General features: G+C 34.6%; 1 protein-coding gene across 7 annotated transcripts in view; it reads right to left on the bottom strand.

Annotated features, from left to right (window-relative positions):
- SHOC2 (SHOC2 leucine rich repeat scaffold protein) overlaps positions 1-21,015 on the bottom strand; it is a 97,338-nt gene that overhangs the window by 31,929 nt on the left and 44,394 nt on the right. For all 7 annotated transcript variants that reach the window (XM_023639500.2, XM_023639506.2, XM_070220718.1 and 4 more), the window contains one exon: positions 18,402-19,351. In XM_023639500.2, the coding sequence (XP_023495268.1) occupies positions 18,402-19,104 (703 nt within the window). In that variant the 5' untranslated portion in view covers positions 19,105-19,351. The remainder of the gene's footprint in view (positions 1-18,401; positions 19,352-21,015) is intronic.

A 21,015-nucleotide genomic window follows, 5' to 3' on the forward strand; every position in this document is an offset into this window, starting at 1 on the left:
GTTTCACCACATATAATCCAAATATTATAAAAAACAAAACAAAATATAAGTCCATCTCAGATGGTTCTAAGGACAATGATCAAGGCATTAACAGTGACTTGTCTCTGGCCGGGTTTAAGAGTGGTTTTTATTTTCCACTTTATACATTTGTATTTTGTGATGTTTCTTTAACTGTTTTTACGCATTTTTAAATTCCAAGAGGAAAAAAGGGAGACTCAAGAGGTAAACACTAGCAATCTCTCCTATATTGTTTATTGAAAAGCATTTTCCAACCCATAAATAGAAGTTTCCTGTCTGTGGAACAGATACATCTTTTAGTGAAAATGAATGCATCATGCTATCACGTTGATGACATCATCCATTAATATTATGTATCTTATGACTCATATTCCATACTTACTAAGCAAGCTTTTGATTTTAAATTTGACTTCCCACATAAATTTGCCTACAGAGAGAACATGGACATCATTCATCTATTCTACCAATGATTATTAAGCATCTACCATGTGCTAGACACTATTCTTGAGGCTGAGAATACAAAAGAGAAAAAATATAAAATTCCTGCCTTCACAGAACTTATATTTTATTAAGGAAAAAATAAATATTAACATATAATCAAGTTGAGGAATTACTAAGTGCTATAAAAGAAAATAAAGCAGGCTAAGAGTAAAAGAATGTGATGGGGGAAGGAGAGATCAGAGGTCAATAGTAAGTAGACAGGGAAAGTAACCCTGATGACATAGTATTTGAGAAGAGACCTGAATAATGGGAGAGAGAAGAAACAACGGAAATATCTGGGGGAAGGGTGTTCCATGGTGAGTGAACAGCAAGCACAAAGAGTCTGAGGCAAGAAGAGTAGTTCAAAACACAATAGAAGGCCAATGTGGCTGGAATAATGAACAAGGAAGAAAGCGGTAGGAGATAAAGTAGCCAGGAGTCAGATTCACTTAGGGTCTTATAGACTAAGGTAAGGACTTCAGCTCTGACCAAGGAGGTAGGGGTGAGGGTAACAAGTGTTTTTTTGGTTTTTAGAGCAATTTTAGGTTTACAGAAAAATTACACAGAAAGTAGAGAGACTTCCCATACGTTCCCTTCCCCACACATAGTTTCCCCTATTATTAACCTGTTGCATTAGGTGGTACATTTGTTAGAGCTGATGGACCAACATTGATACATTATTATTATTGTTATTATTAACAACTAAAAGTCCACAGTTTACATTAGCATTCACTCTTTGCGTTGTGCAGTTCTACGGGCATTGATAAATGCATATTATCATGTATCCATCATTACAGTATCATACAGAATAGTTTCATTGCCCTAAAAATCCCCTGTGCTTCACCTACTTATTCATCCCTCTCTCCCTCTCCCAGAGCTCCTGGCAGTGATATTTTACTTTTGCCTTTTCCAGAATGTTTTATAGTCAGAACCACATTGTATGTAGCTTTTTCAGATTGGCTTCTTTCATATTCAGCAATATGCATTTAAGGTTCCTCCAAGTCTTTTTGTGACTTGATAGTTCATTTCTTTTTATCACTGAACAATACTCCATTGTATGAGTGTACCACAGTTTGTTTATCCATTCATTTATTGAAGGATATCTTGGTCACTTCCAATTTTTAGCAATTATGAATAAAACAGCTAAAATCACTTTGTGCACAGTTTACTGTGTGGACATAAGTCTTCAACTCATTTGGGTAAATAACTAGGAGCATGACTGATGGATTTGTATGGCAAGACTATGTTTAGTTTTTTAAGAAACTGCCAACCGTCTTCCAAAGTGGCTGTACCATTTTGCATTCCCACCAGCAACAACTGAGAGTTTGCACCAGCATTTGGTGTTGTCCATGTTTTGGATTTTAGTCATTCTAATAGGTATGTAATGGTGGTGGTTGTATTCTGAAACTATACCTTTACAGGAGATAACATAGCGTTATGGAAAGGCAATAATAATGCGACGGTGTTTGCCCTCAAAAAAACTTAGAATCTATTCTGGAAAATTAGGATCTACATAAAAATACAATAAAAAGCAGAATGTTGTAAACATAAAATAGGAGTTACACACACAAAGTGATGGGTAAATAGAGAAGCAGGATTCTGGCTGAGTAGACTGGAGAAAGCTAGACTTTAAAAGATGGTCAGGAACTACGTAGATACTCCAAGGAAAAGAACTAATATAAGGAAAATAAGGAGGTGAAAAAATCATGGGCTCAGCAATTCCTTTGCCAGGCAAATATTCGACAAAAATGAGTCCATATGTTTACCAAAAGACTTGCACTGCTATAACACAGTAGCACTATTTGTATTAGCCCCAAGTTAGAAACTACCAAACAACAGAATGGATAGATTGTGGTATATTCACATTATGGAATATTATGCAGTAATGAGAATGAACAATAACTATATACACCAACACGGTAAATAAAGCCAGGTGGAAGACGTCAAACACAAAAACATACATATGTTATGATTCCATTTATATAAAAACAAGGAAAACTAATGTATATCGGTAGAAGTCAGGGTACTAGATTACCCTTGACAGGAATAGTGATTTAAAGGGGTTTCCTAGGTGGTCTTGATGTTCTGGTTTCTAAGTTGGTTACAGTTTTAAGTTGGTTACAGTTTGTAAACAATCTTGAGTTGTTATACCAATAAAAAGTTTAAAAAAAGAGTCTCTGGCCCAAGCCCCTGCTTTGGACATTGCTTAATGCAAATCATGGCAGAAAAACAGAAAAAGGCATTTCTTAAATTTGTATTAGATGCATGATCTTCAGCATATTTTAGTAAAATGTGTTTTTTCTCTATGGAAGTTCTCTAAAGTCTAAACTATTTCCATTTTGAAAAATTTACTTTCCTTTTGTCCTGTCTTTAGAGGAGGCAAAGATCACAGACTGTATCCAAGACGTTTTAAGCATGACATTACCCTATATCCAGACAATGAAGTATGCTGGATATATCCCTTCTCAAAGATAACACTGACTAGACTCATGTTGGATTCTTCCTTCTATTTCTCTAAGCAACATAGTTTCCCAGGTTACTCTAACATATTAAACTCATTTTCATTTTGTGATACAGACAGGCAGTGTTCCATATGCAAAAAGCAGTGGAACACATGGCCCCTGATATCCAGAAGTTAGATAGTTTGAACTAAAGTTCAAACAACAGAAAAGCAATTTTAGAAGGAGAAAGGTTTTTTTTTCTCCCTTTTGGAGACTGTAAGTAATTAAAATGCTTAAATACCAAATTCTTGAGATTATTTGGCACTTTTCTAAGTTTCCAATTTTTTTCACATCTTAGTTTAGAATAATCTTTGACTTTTATTAATTATGTTAAAAATATTTTCAGGGCTGGCCCAGTGACATAGTAGTTAAGTTAGTGTGCTTTACTTCAGCAGCCCAAGGTTCGCAGGTTCGGATCCTGGGTGAGGACATACACACCATTCATCAAGCCATGCTGTGGCGGCATCCCACATACAAAATAGAGGAAGACTGGCACAGATGTTAGCCCAGGGACAATCTTCCTCACCAAGAAAAAAAAATTAAAAATGTACATAAGGCTTTGTTCAGAGTAGAAGCTTAATGAACATTTGATTAAATAAATGACAAAACTAAATCTGTGGGGTTTGATCAGTAACAAAGGAACATTATTATACAAACATTTGAAGATACTATGTCCCTAAAACATAACAGAAGATAAATTATTGCTATAAGACTACTAATACGGTCAGTCAGACAAAAAATTCTTATGTGTGCATTCTCTTTACCAGGACCAACACTAGGCACTAAAGATACAAACAGACTAAAATACACTAAATACTGTTCTCACGAAATTCAAAATTAGCAGGAGACTATATGTGATTTGAGGGAGGCTGGAGAGGGCCCTGCTTATGAAATCTCACTATTAAAGAGCCATTCTTCTGGATCTTCAAGGCCATTCATGGTCAAAGTTCTTTATCCCTAAGGTACCATCTCATTCACTTATTGGGCACCTACTGGAGATTAAGCAGTGAACAAAACAAAGTCTCTATTCTCATGCAGCTTACATTTTAGTGTATGTGGAGTGGGGAATTAGAAAATAAGGAACTAAAGTGACAGGAAGTGGTAACTGCTGTAAACAAAAATAAAGCAGGGAAAGGAATCTGGAAATAAGAGTGCTGAGGGGGGAAATCAAGTGTACATTTGAACTGAAAAACAGGGTATGGGAGGGGAATTGAGGAAAATGGGGAAGAGAAGATGAAGAGAAGGGGGAAGGGAAGAGATCTGGACTCTTAAATATCAAACTTAGGAATCTGGAACTCTTTGATCAAATCATAAAGCACAATTTAAACTTTGAGCAAAGCATGATAATCAGAATGCTGTACTAAAAAAACTGTTTTCTCGGGGCTGGCCCCGTGGCCGAGTGGTTAAGTTCACGCGCTCCGCTGCAGGCGGCCCAGTGTTTCGTTAGTTCGAATCCTGGGCGCGGACATGGCACTGCTCATCAGACCACGCTGAGGCAGCGTCCCACATGCCACAACTAGAAGAACCCACAACGAAGAATACACAACTATGTACCAGGGGGCTTTGGGGAGAAAAAGGAAAAAAATAAAATCTTTAAAAAAAATTTTAAAAAAATTAAAAAAAAAATAGATAGATTTGAATGGATAGACTGGAGAAGGCAGAACTGGGAAGCACAGTCCATTAGGAAGCTACTGCAATTAGCACACATGAAATAATATGAGGGCCTACACTAAATCAATAGCAGTGGAATGAACAGGCCCACTACAAGATCTACTAAGATGGATGGAAAAAGCAATAGGAATGCTCTAAGAACAGTGATTCTCAAATTATATATGGTGAAGGCCCAGTTTTGGGGTTTTATTTTCCCCTCAACTGGTGTGGACCAACATTTTATAAAACACAAAACTGCATGCTTGGATGCCCCAACAATGTCAAATTGTTCTACAAGATTCTAAATCCTTACTTTCACTTTCTGTTCTTAACTGGTGACAAACTGGTAACAAAAAATTGGTAGTCCAGCACCTGTCTGGGAAGTAGGCCATACTTTGACCAGAGCTAGAACAGAAAAAAATAATCTTCTGATTCCAAGATCTTGAACCTGGGTTGACAGAGAAGACAATGATGCAATTAAGAGAGACAAACACAACACAAAAGGAAGCAAAGTTTCTAGTGAGGAGTTATACTTTGATCATGCTGAATTTGAGATATCAGTGAGACATCTAGGTAAAATATCTAATGGTAAATTAGGGAAAAAATAAAACATACAAGTGTGAAGAAAATATCATGATAGAACATTTGTGTCCTAAAGAGAAAGTTGGGGTTAATATCTGCAAAGAGTCAAACACTGGGTTTCTGGCTAATGGTAATGGTGGAATCTTGGATAAATTATTTAAACTCTGGACAAATTATTTTTAAAACCCTGTACAAAAGCATGAAGAGACCAAAAGCAGGTAGAAAATGGAGGGGACTCAACTCTTGCAAAAAGAGAACTATGGTAGGCAGACTTCTAAGATGGCATCAATGACCCTATCTTGTATAATCGTATACATTATATAATTATCTCTCCCCTTGAGTGTGGGCTGAACTTAGTGACCTGCTTCTAATGAACAGGATATGGCAAAGATGATGAGATGTCATATCTGTGATTAGGTTACAAAAGATTGTGACTTTCATCTTGCTAGCACTCTCTCTACTGTCTTCTCAGCTTGCACCCTTTAATGAAGCAAGCTGCCACATTGGAGAGGCCCATGTGGCAAAGAACTGAGGGCAGTCTCTAGCCAACACTCAGCAAGAAACTGAAGCCCTTGGTCGAACAACTGGATAGGAAGTGAATCCTGACAATCACCATGTGAGCGTGGATGTGGATCCTTTCCCAGACAAGCCTTCAGATGACACCCCAGCCCTGGCTAACACCTTGATTGAGAGACCTTCTGAGAAACCCTGAATCATAAGATCCAGTTAAGCTGTGCCTGATTCTGAACCAAAGAAACTGTACAATAATAAACGAGTGTTGTTTTAAGAGCTATGTTTTAGAGTAATTGGTTACACAACAGTAGATAACTAATATAGAGGAATCACGCTGAGCGAGATCCACATTTGTGAGGTTTTTACCATGAAGTTAATAACAAATCTGCCTGTGGAAAATAAATCTCAAGTAGAAAGCCAGAATCCTCTTGGCCTGAGAAGCCAGAGGACAAGGTTTAGAGTTACGACAGTGGCTGGAATTCAAGGTTGGTTACCACGGAAAGGAGGAAACCACAAAAAGTTGAGTTCCAAATCTGCATATAGCGCACACTCAAATCCTTGACTGACTCCAAAAATACACCTATGGGAGAGAAGACTGCAAGGAGCCCAGGGGGAAAACAACAGCTGGAAGGCTAAAAGAGCTGAGCAGAGATTTTGACAGCTGCCATCCGTGGTAGATAAGATTTTGGAATTTCAGTCCTGCCAAGTTAGAGGGGTCAGGAGACAGAATCCCAAAAGGGCCATACCATATGAGTAAAGAAAATATCTCAAGAATAAGGAATTTGCACTGAGTTTAAGGACATAACCAAACAGAACCACCGTAAGAGAGTTAAATCCAAGATTCTACCAGGTCAAAGTGACTCAACAGTAATTTAATGACCTATCAGAATAAAATTTAACATTTTTCAGAGGCCAATAACAGAATCCACCGTCATAATATCATCCACTTATACTACACAATCAAGAGTTTCTAGATTGACTTCCATTTCTGGCCATGATACAACTAGAAAATGGAAAGTATATGAGAAAATGGTTTGTAGACAGTAGACAACAGCCATATACAACTACGATCCCTGATATCAAGGAAAGAAACTATATGAGCATTATGACTGCCCCAGGTTACTGCCTCTAGGCATGATCCAGGTCATACAAAAAGCAGAGAAGGACTATCGAATAAAGGCCAATAGTCTTACTGAGCTGTGGCAAAAAGTCCAACTTTAGGAAGGTCCAGGTGGCTAGAATTTTGGGGGCAGAATTTGAGAGGTAAGAGAGAAACAAAAAGAGAGATCTGTGCAATCTGCAGGAAAATCCCTCTCAGTCTTTGCCTAAGTACTGATCTGTATATATGTGAAAAGAAATTACCAACGGCTGAGCAAACAACCAGCAGAAAGCAGCAGCCCAAACAATTGCTAGCAATCACATAGGCTGGGAATAGTTTGAGTGCCTACCAGTCAGAAAGAAAAGATCTCATAATATACAGTGACATCAAGGAGAGTCCTCAGAAAGGCATTGCCTTAGCAGTGGGGCTAAGTTAGATCTAGAGTAAAGGTTGCTCTGAAACCACCATAATAAAGCTTAAAAGCCAGCCACAAAAGGACCAAACTGACTCCAGGTAACTTAACTGTATGCCAGAACAAAGCCCAGCACTATTTTAAGGAATATAACAAATCTAAGACCCAACAATATACAAATTATAATGCTGGACATCCAATCAAAATTAAAAGCATGCAAAGAAACAAGAAAGCATCACCCACAACCAGAAGAAAAATCATTCCATAGGATAGATAGAAATAAAATAGATGATGAAACTAGAAGACAAACACATTGAAAAAGTTATTAAAATGAGCTCCACACGTTCAAGGCAAAAGAAAACTTGAACAAAAATGATACCAAATGGAATGTATAAAGGTAAAAAATACAATATCTAAAACTAAAATTGCATTGCATAGGATTAACAATAGATTTAGATACTAAGAAAGAAATTACATAGTAATATAAAAAATAGCAATGAAAACAATCTAAAATAAACACACACACAAAATGAATAGATTATCAATGACCTACAAGACAATATAAAGAGATATATATAATGTAGTTTGAGATCCAGAGACTAGAAAAGCAAAGGAGGGGCTAAAAATGGAAAAATTTCAAGAAACAATGGCCAAAATCTTTCCACTTTTGATGAAAACCATAAATCCACAGATCCAAGAAGCTTATAAACTCCACGCAGAAGATATATAAAGAAAACCAAATAGAGGCACACTGTAAACAAACTGCTGGAAACTAGGTACAAAGAAAAAAATATTAAAAATACACAGAGGAAAAAAAAGACTTTACATACACAGAAATAAAGATAAGAATAACAGCAAAGCTCTTTGGGCAAAAGGAAAATATCAGACAGAAATTCAGATCTACCCAATGAAAAGTCCCAGAAGTGGTAAATACATGGGTAAATATAAAATATTTTTTCCCATTTTTAAATTTCTTTAAAACACAACTGAAAAGGATGATGGCATGTCAAAAGGCATAGGAACCAACCTAAAGAGTTCACAATAACCAAAGCTGGAACAATTTGAGCAACAAAACGAGAAATACTGGACTAGAACTCACAGACTAAAATAAACAAATCTAGACTGATATAAAAAGTAACTGAATAAATAAATACATGAGGGAGAAGGGACAGCTCTTTCTTATAGAAGAATTTCAATTAATAAATGCAAAAGGAATGACGGAAACTTAAAAAATGACCACAAGAGTACAGTAATAATTGTTTCAGGGAAGATCCACCAAGGAATACTAAAATTAGTGAGCACAAGATCAAGCAAAAACAAGACACTGGCATAGTCTAAAATGAGCAATTCAAGATAATTATTAATTAAAAGAAAAAATTATTAACCTTAAAGTGGAGCAGAAAGCAGAAACCACCATAACCAAGTGGTCAAGATCAAAATCACCAGTAATTAGACATACCAACATCATGTACCTGTTGATATGACTCATTGGGAAAGGCACCACAATCACCTCTGTGGTATTGTGGCCAAAAATGCATAACCTCAAACTAGTAATGAGAAAACATAATACAAACAAAAAATGAGTGAAATATTACATAATATCTAAGCAGTACTCTTCAAAAGTATCAACATCATGAAAGAAAAGACTTCTAGCCTTTCCGACTGTCACAAATTGGAGGAGACTAACGACACATGACTATTAAATGTAATTAAATGTATTGTGGGATGCTGTAACAGAAAAAAGTGGAAAAACTGGTGAAATCCAAATAAAATTTGTAGTTTAGTAAATAGCATTGTACCAATGTTAATTTCTTGGTTTTGATCAGACGGTTCTGTAAGAGGACATTAAATTTTATGTAACAAAATACAACAGAATGTTAATTTCTTGGTTTTGGAGGGATTCTGTAACAGAAAAAGGATATTAGTGGTAAAAGTGGCAAAATGTGAATAAAATTTGTACTTTAGTTAATAGTATTGTACCAACGTTAATTTCTTGGTTTTGATTATTGTACAATGGTTAAGTAGGATGTTAATTTTGGGGGAAGCTAGGTAAAGGGTATATGGGAACCCTCTGTACTGGTTTTGCAACTTTTTTGTAAGTCTAAAATTTGTTCAAAATGAAAGCTTAAAAAAGATAAAGTTTAAAGCAAAAACAATAGCAATGTATTATTATGGGATTTATAACATATGAAGAAGTAAAATGTATGACAATAATTGCACAAAGAAATGGGAGAAGTAGAAGTGTTCTATTGTATGGTTCTTAGGATAAATGTGAAGTGGTATAATATTATTTCAATGTTGACTGTGTTAAGTAATGATATGTACTGTAAATACTAGAGCAGACACTAAAAAAAGTAACAAAGATGTATAATTAATATGCCAACAGCTGAGACAAATGGAATTTATACAAAGTACTCAATCCAGGGGCCAGCCCAGTGGTACAGTGCTTAAGTTCACATGCTCCGCTTTGGCAGCCTGGCGTTCACAGGTTCAGATCCCTGGTGAGGATCTAAACATCAAGCCATGCTGTGGTGGCATCCCACATACAAAATAGAAGAAGACTGGCATAGATGTTAGCTCAGCAACAATATTTCTCAAGCAAAAAAAATAAATAAATAAACCTCAATCCAAAAGAAGGCATGAAATGAAGGAAAAAAAGGAATAAGTAACAAATAGCACAAAGAGAAAATAAATAGCCAGATAGGAGATTTTTAACCCAATCATATTTGTAACTATATTAAATGTAAATGTCTAAACCCTTTAGTGAAGGCAAAAACTGTCAGACAAGATAAAAATACAAGACCTAACTATATGCTGTCTACAAGAAACCACTTTAAATACAAAGACACAAAAAGGTAAAAGTAAAAGAACGGAAAAAGATATACAATGCAAGCACCAATCAACAAGGAAGCTGGATGTGGCTGTATTAACATCAGATAAAACAGAAATAAGAAAAAGAAATATTACCAGAGATGAAGACAGACATTTCATAATGATACATCACTTCACCAGAAAAAAAAAAAATCTAAGCATATATACAACTAACAAGAAAGTTTGAAAATATAAGAAGCAAAAAATAATAGCACTAATGAGAGAAAGACAAATCTTTTATAGATATTTCAATGCTCATTTCTCACTAATTGAAGAGAAAAACAGACAGGAAATCGACAGGGGTATAGAAGAAATAAATAACATTATCAACCAACTTGACCTTCCTCCCAAAAAACAACAGCAGACTATACGTTGTTTTCAACTGCATATAGAACATTTACCAAGATAAATCATATTTTATAAATCAGTAACAAAAAATATCTGAAAACATCTCTCCAATACTTGGAAACTCAACATTTCTAAATAATGCATGGGTTAGAGAAGAAATTACAAAGGATATAGGGATATTTAGAAAATATTTTGAACTGAATAATAATGAAAATACAATATATCAAAACTTGTGTGCTACTGCTAAAACATATTTGGAGGGATATTTATAGCTATAAATCCTTATATAATGTAAAGAAGAAAGGTCTGAAATCAATCTAACAACTTAAAATTGACAAAGAAGAGCATATTAAACCTAAAGTAATAAGGAACTAAGTAATAAAGAGCAGAAAACAAAAAAAGAAAGAACACAGAAAGACAATAGAAAAGAAACCAAACCAAAACCAAAAAGTAGTTTTCTTGAAAAGATCAATAAAATTGATGGCCTCTAGCCAGACTGATCAAGCAAAGAAAGAAGATCCAAATTACTAATATCAGGAATGAAAGAGGGACATGATAACATACATTACAGACGTTCAAAGAATAGAAAAGGACTATTATAAACTTTATGCCAAAAAATTCAACAAATTATATAAAATAGGCAAATGCTTTGACAGAGTCAAACGACAAAATTCAATTGAGAATAGAAAGCCCACATAACTCTCTATTAACTAAATTAAATTAGTAATTTAAAACTTTCCTACAAAGAAAACCCTAGTCACAGATTGCATAAGTGATAAATGCTTCTAAATATTTGAGGAAATAATACTAATTCTACACAAACACTTCCAGAACATAAAAGAAGAACACTTCCCAACTCATTCTGTAATATGAAGTCAGCATTATCCTGATAACAAACCATTACAAACCAGGAAAAAAAGATTTACAGATCAATATCCATGATGAATATATATGCAAAAATCCTTAACAAAACTTTAGTAAATTAAATCTTCCAAGATATAAAAAGGCCCTATTAAAATGTATCTAGTAGGCAATCAAATATTGGCAAATAAATTAGGTTTGTTTCATAAGTTGTGCCCTTCCCTATACTATCATTTGACTCACATTAAGGAGGTTTATATTTTAAAAATAACTCTTGTTCCTGAACTTACAGGGATATTTTTCAAACATTCAAAAGTTTAGCTCTATCAAAAATCACATCAAATCTCACTAAAATACATTTGTAAAACTACATAATTAACAAGGGCTGGAAATACCTACCACATGAGCTTGAATAGATTATGAGACTTAGATCAGAATTTATACTATTACATTATTTAAATTTGTCTTATAGGCTTAATTTTCCCTTTCATTGCAAAGACGACTTCAGTAGCTCTTCTAAGCAAGTGCTCCTGCAACTAAGCAACATGGACAACAACGACTATACTCCTCTGAATGGGTAGCACGCTTATCATTAGAGTACAAGGATTGCCCTCTTCCCCACACCGCAGCAGTGTGAAAAGTCAACTGGAGCCTCTGATCCTAGCAAATCCTAAAATGGCTCAAGTGCTATTTCCTCCGTTCTCTTCCTGCCTCCTTCAGCAACAACAACTTTTTCAGGTTTTTGTTGTTTAGTGAAAAATCTGACAATTTGATAACAATCAACTAAGTTAACTTCATTTCTAGGTCCCTCAGGTTTCCTGCTGATTCCCAGTCAAAAGAGTTATTTATTAACAACTATGAATTCCTTTTCCTGATTTCTTTTTCCTGTCAAACTAAGTTACTCATTAGCACTTGTACGAAACACTCAAACGAGATCATTAAATAATGTTACCTGGACCGTGAAAGCAATTATATCACCTCTGGCAGTCTGAAAGAATTTCAAGAATTTTAGGGACAAGGGGTTACAATTTGAGTTAATATTGAAAAGTGGGTAACATACTGGGCTTCATTACATTTACTTCAAGCCACATTTACTGAAAACCTGCCATTTATTGTCTATAAAAATTTACAGAAAATTACATACTGGGGAGTTAAAATCTCTAAGGTCCGTCAACTTTAAAAAATATTGCTGATTCTGTTCTTTGTGTTTTTATCTATGGATATTGATTGTACACATACATTTCTCATATATGGATTATATATATCACTTGACATAAAATATAATACTGCAATACTGCAGTATAGCAGGAAATCGATTTTGTTTTCAATAAACGTTACTGAGTCAAATAGGTAAAAAAAAAATTGCTGATTCTAATTTCTCATATATCTGAATGCTGTGAGACTTGTTTTTTAAATGGGCAAAAACGGTCTGTGTTCTTGGAAAGCATACACTTTAACATACCAGATCATTCTCCTAGGCAAAAGGGGTTATTCTGACAAATTTACATGAAATTGTATACTATATAAAAGATGTGGCATTTTATTGAACAATGTAGGAAGAACAGATTTTTTAAAAATATTCCCTCTAATAACTTAGCTGTTCTTATAAATAACAGTAAATAAGGGGGAAACTTTAAGGAAAGAGAAGAAATCATAAACTAACCTGTAATTCAATGAAGGAAAATGAACTGTGAGAATATTAGTAAGAGACAAAGATGGAATTTATTTCAAAGAGCAACCATTTCCTTCCTAGAAGAAAATCCTCTGAAACTTCATTGTCCAGTTTCCTGAACTAAGTTGATTAATTATTCAAACTGACTACCTGACAGCCCTCACTCTAACCTACCCAGGCAAAAAGAATTTTACAAAAGCACATCTCTAACATGAAACTCAAAGGATGGGGAGGGGAGGCAATTATTTCCTGTTTTACCTCTGAAAACACGATTTCTTGACTATCTTAGTGTACAACGAAGAGTCCCTCTCAAGATTACAAATGGTAAAAGGAGACATGGGCAAGCAGAATGGAACACTGATTTCTAAAAGGAAGCAACGATCAAGGTTTCCAAATATCTACTTAAGACAAAAAGATAAGACATTTACTTTATTTGTCCACACCTTGTCATACAAAAGGAGAAAAGTGAATATTACCAAATGAAGAGTTTTCTTGACTACTCTGTGATATATTATCTCTGGCTCTTCATATGTTTACATTTACTGTCTGTTCAATATCCTTTTACCGTTTTCTGCCACTGTTCAGCCATGTGGAATATGTATCACTGGAATGGTATTAATAAAGATGTCATTCATGCTTAAACAGATAGATGTTATTTTAATATAATTTCCCTATAAAGGCAGCAGCACAGCACAATCTTGTGTAATGGCTAAATTCCAAATATACTATTTAAACTAAATAGTAGGCTATATTTCAAAAACTTCTAATGTCTCACATTCCCATAATACACTGCTGAACACAAATTAGATGACTGAAAGTGGTACACTCATAAAAACAACAGAGAAGATAATAAACATTTAATATACATAATGTAGATCTAATATATATCTATAATAATATGGATAAAATATGCATAAATGGAAGTTTAACAAAATGATTATCAGCCTATATTTTGAACTATAAATTCTCTTGTTATGGGTTTCAGCAGTAAGTCAAATTACATTAAAGGTGAATAACACTTTAAAAAATGTCAAATTTCCATTTTACTTGATCTTTGTGCATGGGTCTTATTTTGTAAACATTCTCAAAGGAGCTCAGGATTTTATTTTTTTGTAATTAAAAATGCAGTAAAGCAAGATCTGCATCATAGAAAATAACTATTTCTGTCTTTCCTTTATAATAAAAGATAGCTTTCAAGAATTAAAAACAAGGGCCGGTTGGGTGGTGCAGTGGTTAAGTTTGTGCACCCTGCTTCAGTGGCCTGGGGTTTGTGGATTCAGATCCCAGGCGCAGACCTAGCACCGCTCGTCAAGCCACACTGTGGCAACATTCCATATAAAACAGAGAAAGACCGGCACAGATGTTAGCTCAGTGACAATCTTCCTCAAGCAAAAAGAGGAAGACGCAACAGATGTTAGCTCAAGGCCAATCTTCCTCACCCCTCAAAAAAAAGAAGAAGAAAGATAAAAAAAAATAGAAAAAAATCTGTAATCCTCAGGGAACTACAAATGAAAACCACAATGAGATATCATTTCATGCTTATGAAATGGCTTTAATAAAAAAAGACAGATAATAACAAGGACGTAGAGAAATCAGAACCTTCATACATTGCTGGGAGGAATGTAAAACGGTGCGGCCACTGAGGAAAACAGTGTAATAGTTCCTCAAAAGGTTAAACACAGAGTTTAGCATATAACTCAGTAATTTCACTTCTAGATATATACCCAAGAGAAATGGAAACAAATGTCCACACAAAAACTTGCACACAAATGTTTATGGTAATTTTATTCTTAATAGCAGAAAGCGGAAAGAACCCAAATGTTAAACAACTGATGAATGGATAAATAAAATGTGGTATATTCATATAATGGAACATTATTCAGCAATAAAAAGGAATGAAGTACTGATACACGCTACAACCCCGATGAATCTTGAAAAATTATGCTAAGTAAAAGAAGCCAGTTGCCAAAGACCATGTACTATATGATTCCATTTATATGAAATGTCCAGAATAGGCAAATCTACAGAAACAGAAAGTAGATTAGTGTTTGCCTACGGCTAAGGGGTTGGGAGAAAATGGGGTGGGATGACTGCTAAAGGGTACAGAGTTTCTATTTGGGGTGACAAAAATGTTCTAAAATTGTTTGTGATGGTTGCACAACTCTGTGAACATGCTAAAAACCAGTGAATTATATACTTTAAACACGTGAATTATATCTCAATTAAGCTGCTAATATTCTCCCCCCTCAAAAAAAAATCTAATGTAATGGCTTTAACTGCAGCCACACATAGAATAATCCAGCTTATTCTTTAAAAGTATAGATCCCCTGGACCTGCCAAACCACTAAATCATAATCTATGGGAGTGGGACCAACTTTTCTAGACTTTGGGGTGCAGTAGAGTGAGACCTAGGTTGACAATCTGACTCTGCCAACTTCCTAGCTACATGATCTTCAGTAAATTATCTAATTTCTCTACATTTTCAGTTCCTTCTTCAATACAGTGGGGGAAGAAGTATCTATTTCATGGGGTTACTCTAAGAATTGAATGAGATAATATATGTAAAATACACCTGTATAGAACAGTATATGGTATATGACATACTGTGTTCAAACAACAGCTACTCTTATTATTATGATTATGTTATTGTTACTGGACCTTTATTTTCTTGTTCCCTATAAGGAAACAGATAATGCAGACTTCTGCAATGTTTGCCTCAAACCCATGCATCTAAGTTAAACCTTATAAATCTTAATTCCTTATAAAAAACATTGGTTTATTTTTAAAACACTTTACTTTCTATCTGATGCCTTGCTTGAAATAAAATGAATAAACTTATGAAGTTACTATTTTTACAGAAATACAGAAATTACAAGAGCCCACAAACTTTAATAATTTCACTAATGGTGGGAGAGTGCTCAGTAAAACAAAATTCAAAGGTTACTTTTTAAATTACACACTTAGGAATAAACGTCAAAAGATTAGGCAGCCATAAATATCAATCATTTAATTAAAATTTGCCAATTTTAAAAAATACATTCACTTTTTAGTAAAAATGCCGTATCTATATGTTCAAGAACAAACTGAAGTACATTTAAAATCCTATGAAATAATTTCTTGCACAAGAAACGTATGATCTTCCAAGACAAAAAACAACAAATGTTGGAGAGGATGTGGAGAAAAGGGAACACTCATACACTGCTGGTGAGAATGCAAACTGGCGCAGCCACTAGGGAAAACAGTACGGCGATTTCTCAAAAAATTAAGAATAGAAATACCATATGATCCAGCTATCCCACTACTGGGTATTTATCCAAAGAACTTGAAATCAATGATCCAAAGAGATTTATGCACCCCTATGTTCACTGCAGTATTAATTACAATAGCCAAGATGTGGAAGCAACCCAAGTGCCCTTCTACAGATGAATGAAGAAGATGTGGTGTATATATATATAATGGAATACTACTCAGCCATAAAAAAAGACAAAATTGTCCCATCTGAAACAACGTGGATAGACCGTTAGGGTATGGTGTTAAGCGAAATAGACCAGACAGAGAAACACAAATACTGCATGATTTCACTCATATGTGGAAGATAACAAATATATGGATAAAGAGAACAGATTACTGGTTACCAGAGGGGAAAGGGGTTGGAGGAGTAGATAAAAGGGATAACAGGGCACATATGAGTGGGATAGATAAAAATTAAGACTACTGGGGGTGAGCATGATGAAGTGTATTCAGAAAGTGATAATAAGGTAGACTCGAAATTACACAATATTATAAACCATTATGATCTCAATAAAATTTCTTGGAAAAAAAATAAATAAATGAAATAGCTTTACCGAGGTATATTAAAAAAAAGAAATGTATGTTCTTAATTCTCAGGTAATTTGATAACATCACTATAGGGAAAAAAATCCCTAAAGAGAGCCAATCACATTGATAAAAGCCAAAGTTTTAGGATCGAGTGCAATATACACACAAAACAATAATACGAACAAAGACAAGAAATAATATTTTATATTTTATAAGAATTCGGCATTTCTTTCTCCAACAGCCTATCATTCTATTCCACAAAGAGTCATAACATACATGTCAAATTCCTGCTGAATCTAGTATGAAATCAAAGGTCATTTAACAATCACATTCCTATCTGAAAACACGGAAAGGAGCACTTCTATTCAAATACCTGGGAACATTTTAATATCTCACAAGTGAGGAATACTTTAAGTACTGTATATTGCTTGAGAAAATCTACCATGGGTTTTCCAAATATATTTAATTAAACCAAAATTAAATTAAGATTTTAAGTGTCTGGTTAGAGTTAAATGTAGAACATTGGATCTACAATTTAAACCGCATCTTTTTCAAAGCTAAATAAAATTTTAAAACACCCCCAAAGCTGCAGAGCCTAAAAACAGAAAGTTTCCTTTATCACCCACTATAAGACCAACACTCAAAGCAATAATATATTTAATTCACCCGTTTTATTCAGAATAAATCAGTCTTTCATACAAAAAGAAAATTTTCCTTAAAAAGTTGCATAATCAATTTTTATAAATCTTATAAAAAGGGCCATGGAGACAATACTTGTATCATTTCTCAAAATTGACATCAATGGTTTACTATATTCTACATGTTTTCCAAAGTTTTTTCCATAATTAAAAATATCAAAACAAGTACTTTCTTTTTACTGACTTGTTTACACATGTATATTTCCTATTTTATGTCCTATTATCATTCTTTTCAAAACATTTCTTTTGTTTCAGTACACTTTAGCTTTATATACAAAGACTAATGAAATCTACCAAAATGCTAACAGTGTTGCATTTACTATAGGTGACGTTCCCTCTACTTTTCTGTATTCCTGGATTGTTTTAATGAACATGTAAGAAATTTCAAAATGAAAAAAGTTTTTTCAATTTTCTTACAACACTGCTTTTTCACAAGGCTCTGACACGCCAATCTGTTGCAGTAAATTAGGCAGAAAAGTGATGTGAATTTTTAAACAAACATTTTTCAGGCAAAGAAGGGAAAGTCAGAGAATGGGAAAATGTAGCCTTAATACATCTAATTATATACTTAAATACTTTTTACATAGATGACAACAGCTTAAAAATTAGGCAAACATCTTTTTTCTGCTTCAAATTCACTTTTTCTCCAATGAAAACACAAGCAGATTAGGTTAGCGTGAACAGGTCCAATTTACCAATCTCAAGCCACATACTATTAATATTCTAAAGCTGAATAATTAAAGTAAACCATAAAGAAGACAGAATTTAGAAAACAGCTGTTTTTAGACAAATATCAGATATTTTCTAATACGGAAAAGCACTCAACAATTAGCATAACAAATACTACAAATAATGACAGTAATTCAAGGCCGCTTACCAATTTCAGCAGGTAGTTGTTTAATTTTGTTCTCTCGAATGCTAAGCATGCTGAGTTTTGACAGGTTTTTGATGTCCTTTTCCACAGTAGTTATACGATTAAAGCGAAGGTAAAGAGTGGTGAGAGAATCTAGCCTATACACCACTGAAGGAATTTCTCTCAGTTTATTATGCCGTAAATCAAGCATCCGCAGCTTCTTCAAGTTATCAAGAGAGTCAGGCAAACTGGTAAGTGAATTTTCACTTAGAGCCAGTGTCATGAGATTTACTAGACAGCCCACTTCTGCTGGGAGGGACTGCAATTTGTTGCTATATAAATAAAGTTCTGTTAATTGAGTCAATTCTTTGATTGATGATGGCAATATGTGTATAGACCTCTTGGATAAGTCCAAACGCATTGAATTCTCTTCCCGGCATTTGTTGAGCTCTTTAATCACCTCTGCATTGCTAGATTTTTTTCTAGTCCCAGGTGCTGGATTTGGCCGTTTGATCGTATTGTCAACTGAAAAAGCCACTCCTGGTTGGGCAGCACTGGAGTCCTTCTTTCCATCTTTGGCATCTTTCCCTTTGGTCTTAGGTTCTTTTTCTTTGCTCTCTTTCCCAAAACCTCCAGAGGCTTTTGCTTCCTTTTCTCTTTCCTTGGCTGATGGTACTTTGGGATCTTTCTCTTTAGAGTCTTTTTCTTTTCCTAAACTACTACTCATGGTGACTGAAGCTTGGGCAAAAACTACATGAACTCCTTTTATTTTATTTGCCAACAACAGTAACTGGAATTCAAAGATGAAGAGACAAAGATCCTACGCAATCAAAAAAGGTGTTGGCTTGAAGACGTAATCACCATGGAGTAACAGCCATCTGCTACATGTTGGATCTAAAAGCACTATGCCCATTTCTAATAACTCATTCCAACTGGTAAAAAGGTGCTGGTCAATCAATGATTCATTAGAATTCCTGAAATATAATACAAAGAGAGTATTAAATCATTTTAGATTATAATTTATATTAAGTAAATGTGCTCTGAAAAACAATCTTACAGAACATTTTGCCACTTTCCTATGATTTGATACAGTAAATATTTATCAAACACCTTCTATTATGTATAATCCACTGAAAAACTATAAAAATTAATCAGCCAGGCCCTACCTTCAAGGAATTTACAATGAAACAGCAAAAGGTTAGATAAGTATACAAGTTACTGTAGCACAAAACCTTAGAAGAGCTGAAAAGTGGGAGAAATCACAATAGCAACTAATGTTTGAGTGCTTCCTATATAGAAGCACTATTACAAATATTAATTCATTTAATACATACAACAGCCCTATGAAATTGTTATCCCTATTATATACATAGGGACACTAAAGCACAGAAATATTTTTAAGTAACTAGCTTTGTGATTTGGAAAAGTACCAGGGCTGAGATTGCAAAGTAGGTAGTATGTATCCATGGCCTATGTTCCTTTCCACGACACTAAAACTGTTCTATCTGCAACTAATTGCCAGATAGCTTTAAGTAACAGGAAGGACTTCAAAGGTGGAGGTGACAGAATGACAACAGTCAGTCTGACAAAAGAACAAAATGAGCAAAATGAAATATGTAGGGAGAAGAGCAAATAGTTCAGGAAAAGGAGCATTAAGAATCTGCTCTTTAAGTTCCTTCAAGGCAAGGGAAAACAGGATTGAAAGAAAAAAACAACCCACTAATTGAGAAAAAATATTTGCAAGTCATATATCCAACAACGGGTTAATCTCCATAATACATAAAGAACTGACACAACTCAACAACAAAAAATCAAACAACCCCATCAAAAAATGGGCAGGAGACGTGAATAGACATTTCTCCAAAGACGACATACGGATGGTCAATAGGCACATGAAAAGATGCTCAACATCACTGATCATCAGGGAAATGCAAATCAAAACTGCACTAAGATATCACCTCACACCCATTAGAATGGCAAAAAATAACCAAAATAAAAAGTAACAAGTGTTGGAGAGGTTGTGGAGAAAAAGGATCCCTCATACACTGCTGGTGGGAGTGCAAACTGGTGCAGCCACTACGGAAAACAGTATGGAGATTTCTCAAAAAATTAAAAATAGAAATACCGTATGACCCAGCCATCCCACTACTGGGTATCTATCCAAAGAATTTGAAGTCGGCAATTCCAAAAGTCCCATGACCCCTATGTTCATCGCAGCATTATTTACAATAGCCAAGACGTGGAAGCAACCTAAGTGCCCATCAACTGATGATTGGATAAAGAAGACATAGTATATATATACAATGGAATATTACTCAGCCATAAAAAAGAATAAAATCATCCCATTCACAACAACATGGATGTACCTTGAGGGAATTATGTTAAGTGAAATAAGCCAGACAGAGAAGGACAATCTCTATATGATTCCATTCATATGAGGAATTCAAACATGTGGACAAAGAGAACAGATAGTGGCTACCAGGGTAAAGGGAAAGTGAGGGGTGGGCACAAAAGGTGAAGGGGTACACCTAACAACACGAATGACAAACAATAACGTACAACTGAAATTTCACAAGATTGTAAACTATCATAAACTCAATAAAAAAAACAACAAAGAATCTGCTCTTTATTAAGCACT

This window comes from Equus caballus, chromosome 1 (assembly GCF_041296265.1).
Source record: "Equus caballus isolate H_3958 breed thoroughbred chromosome 1, TB-T2T, whole genome shotgun sequence".
NCBI lineage: Eukaryota > Metazoa > Chordata > Mammalia > Perissodactyla > Equidae > Equus > Equus caballus.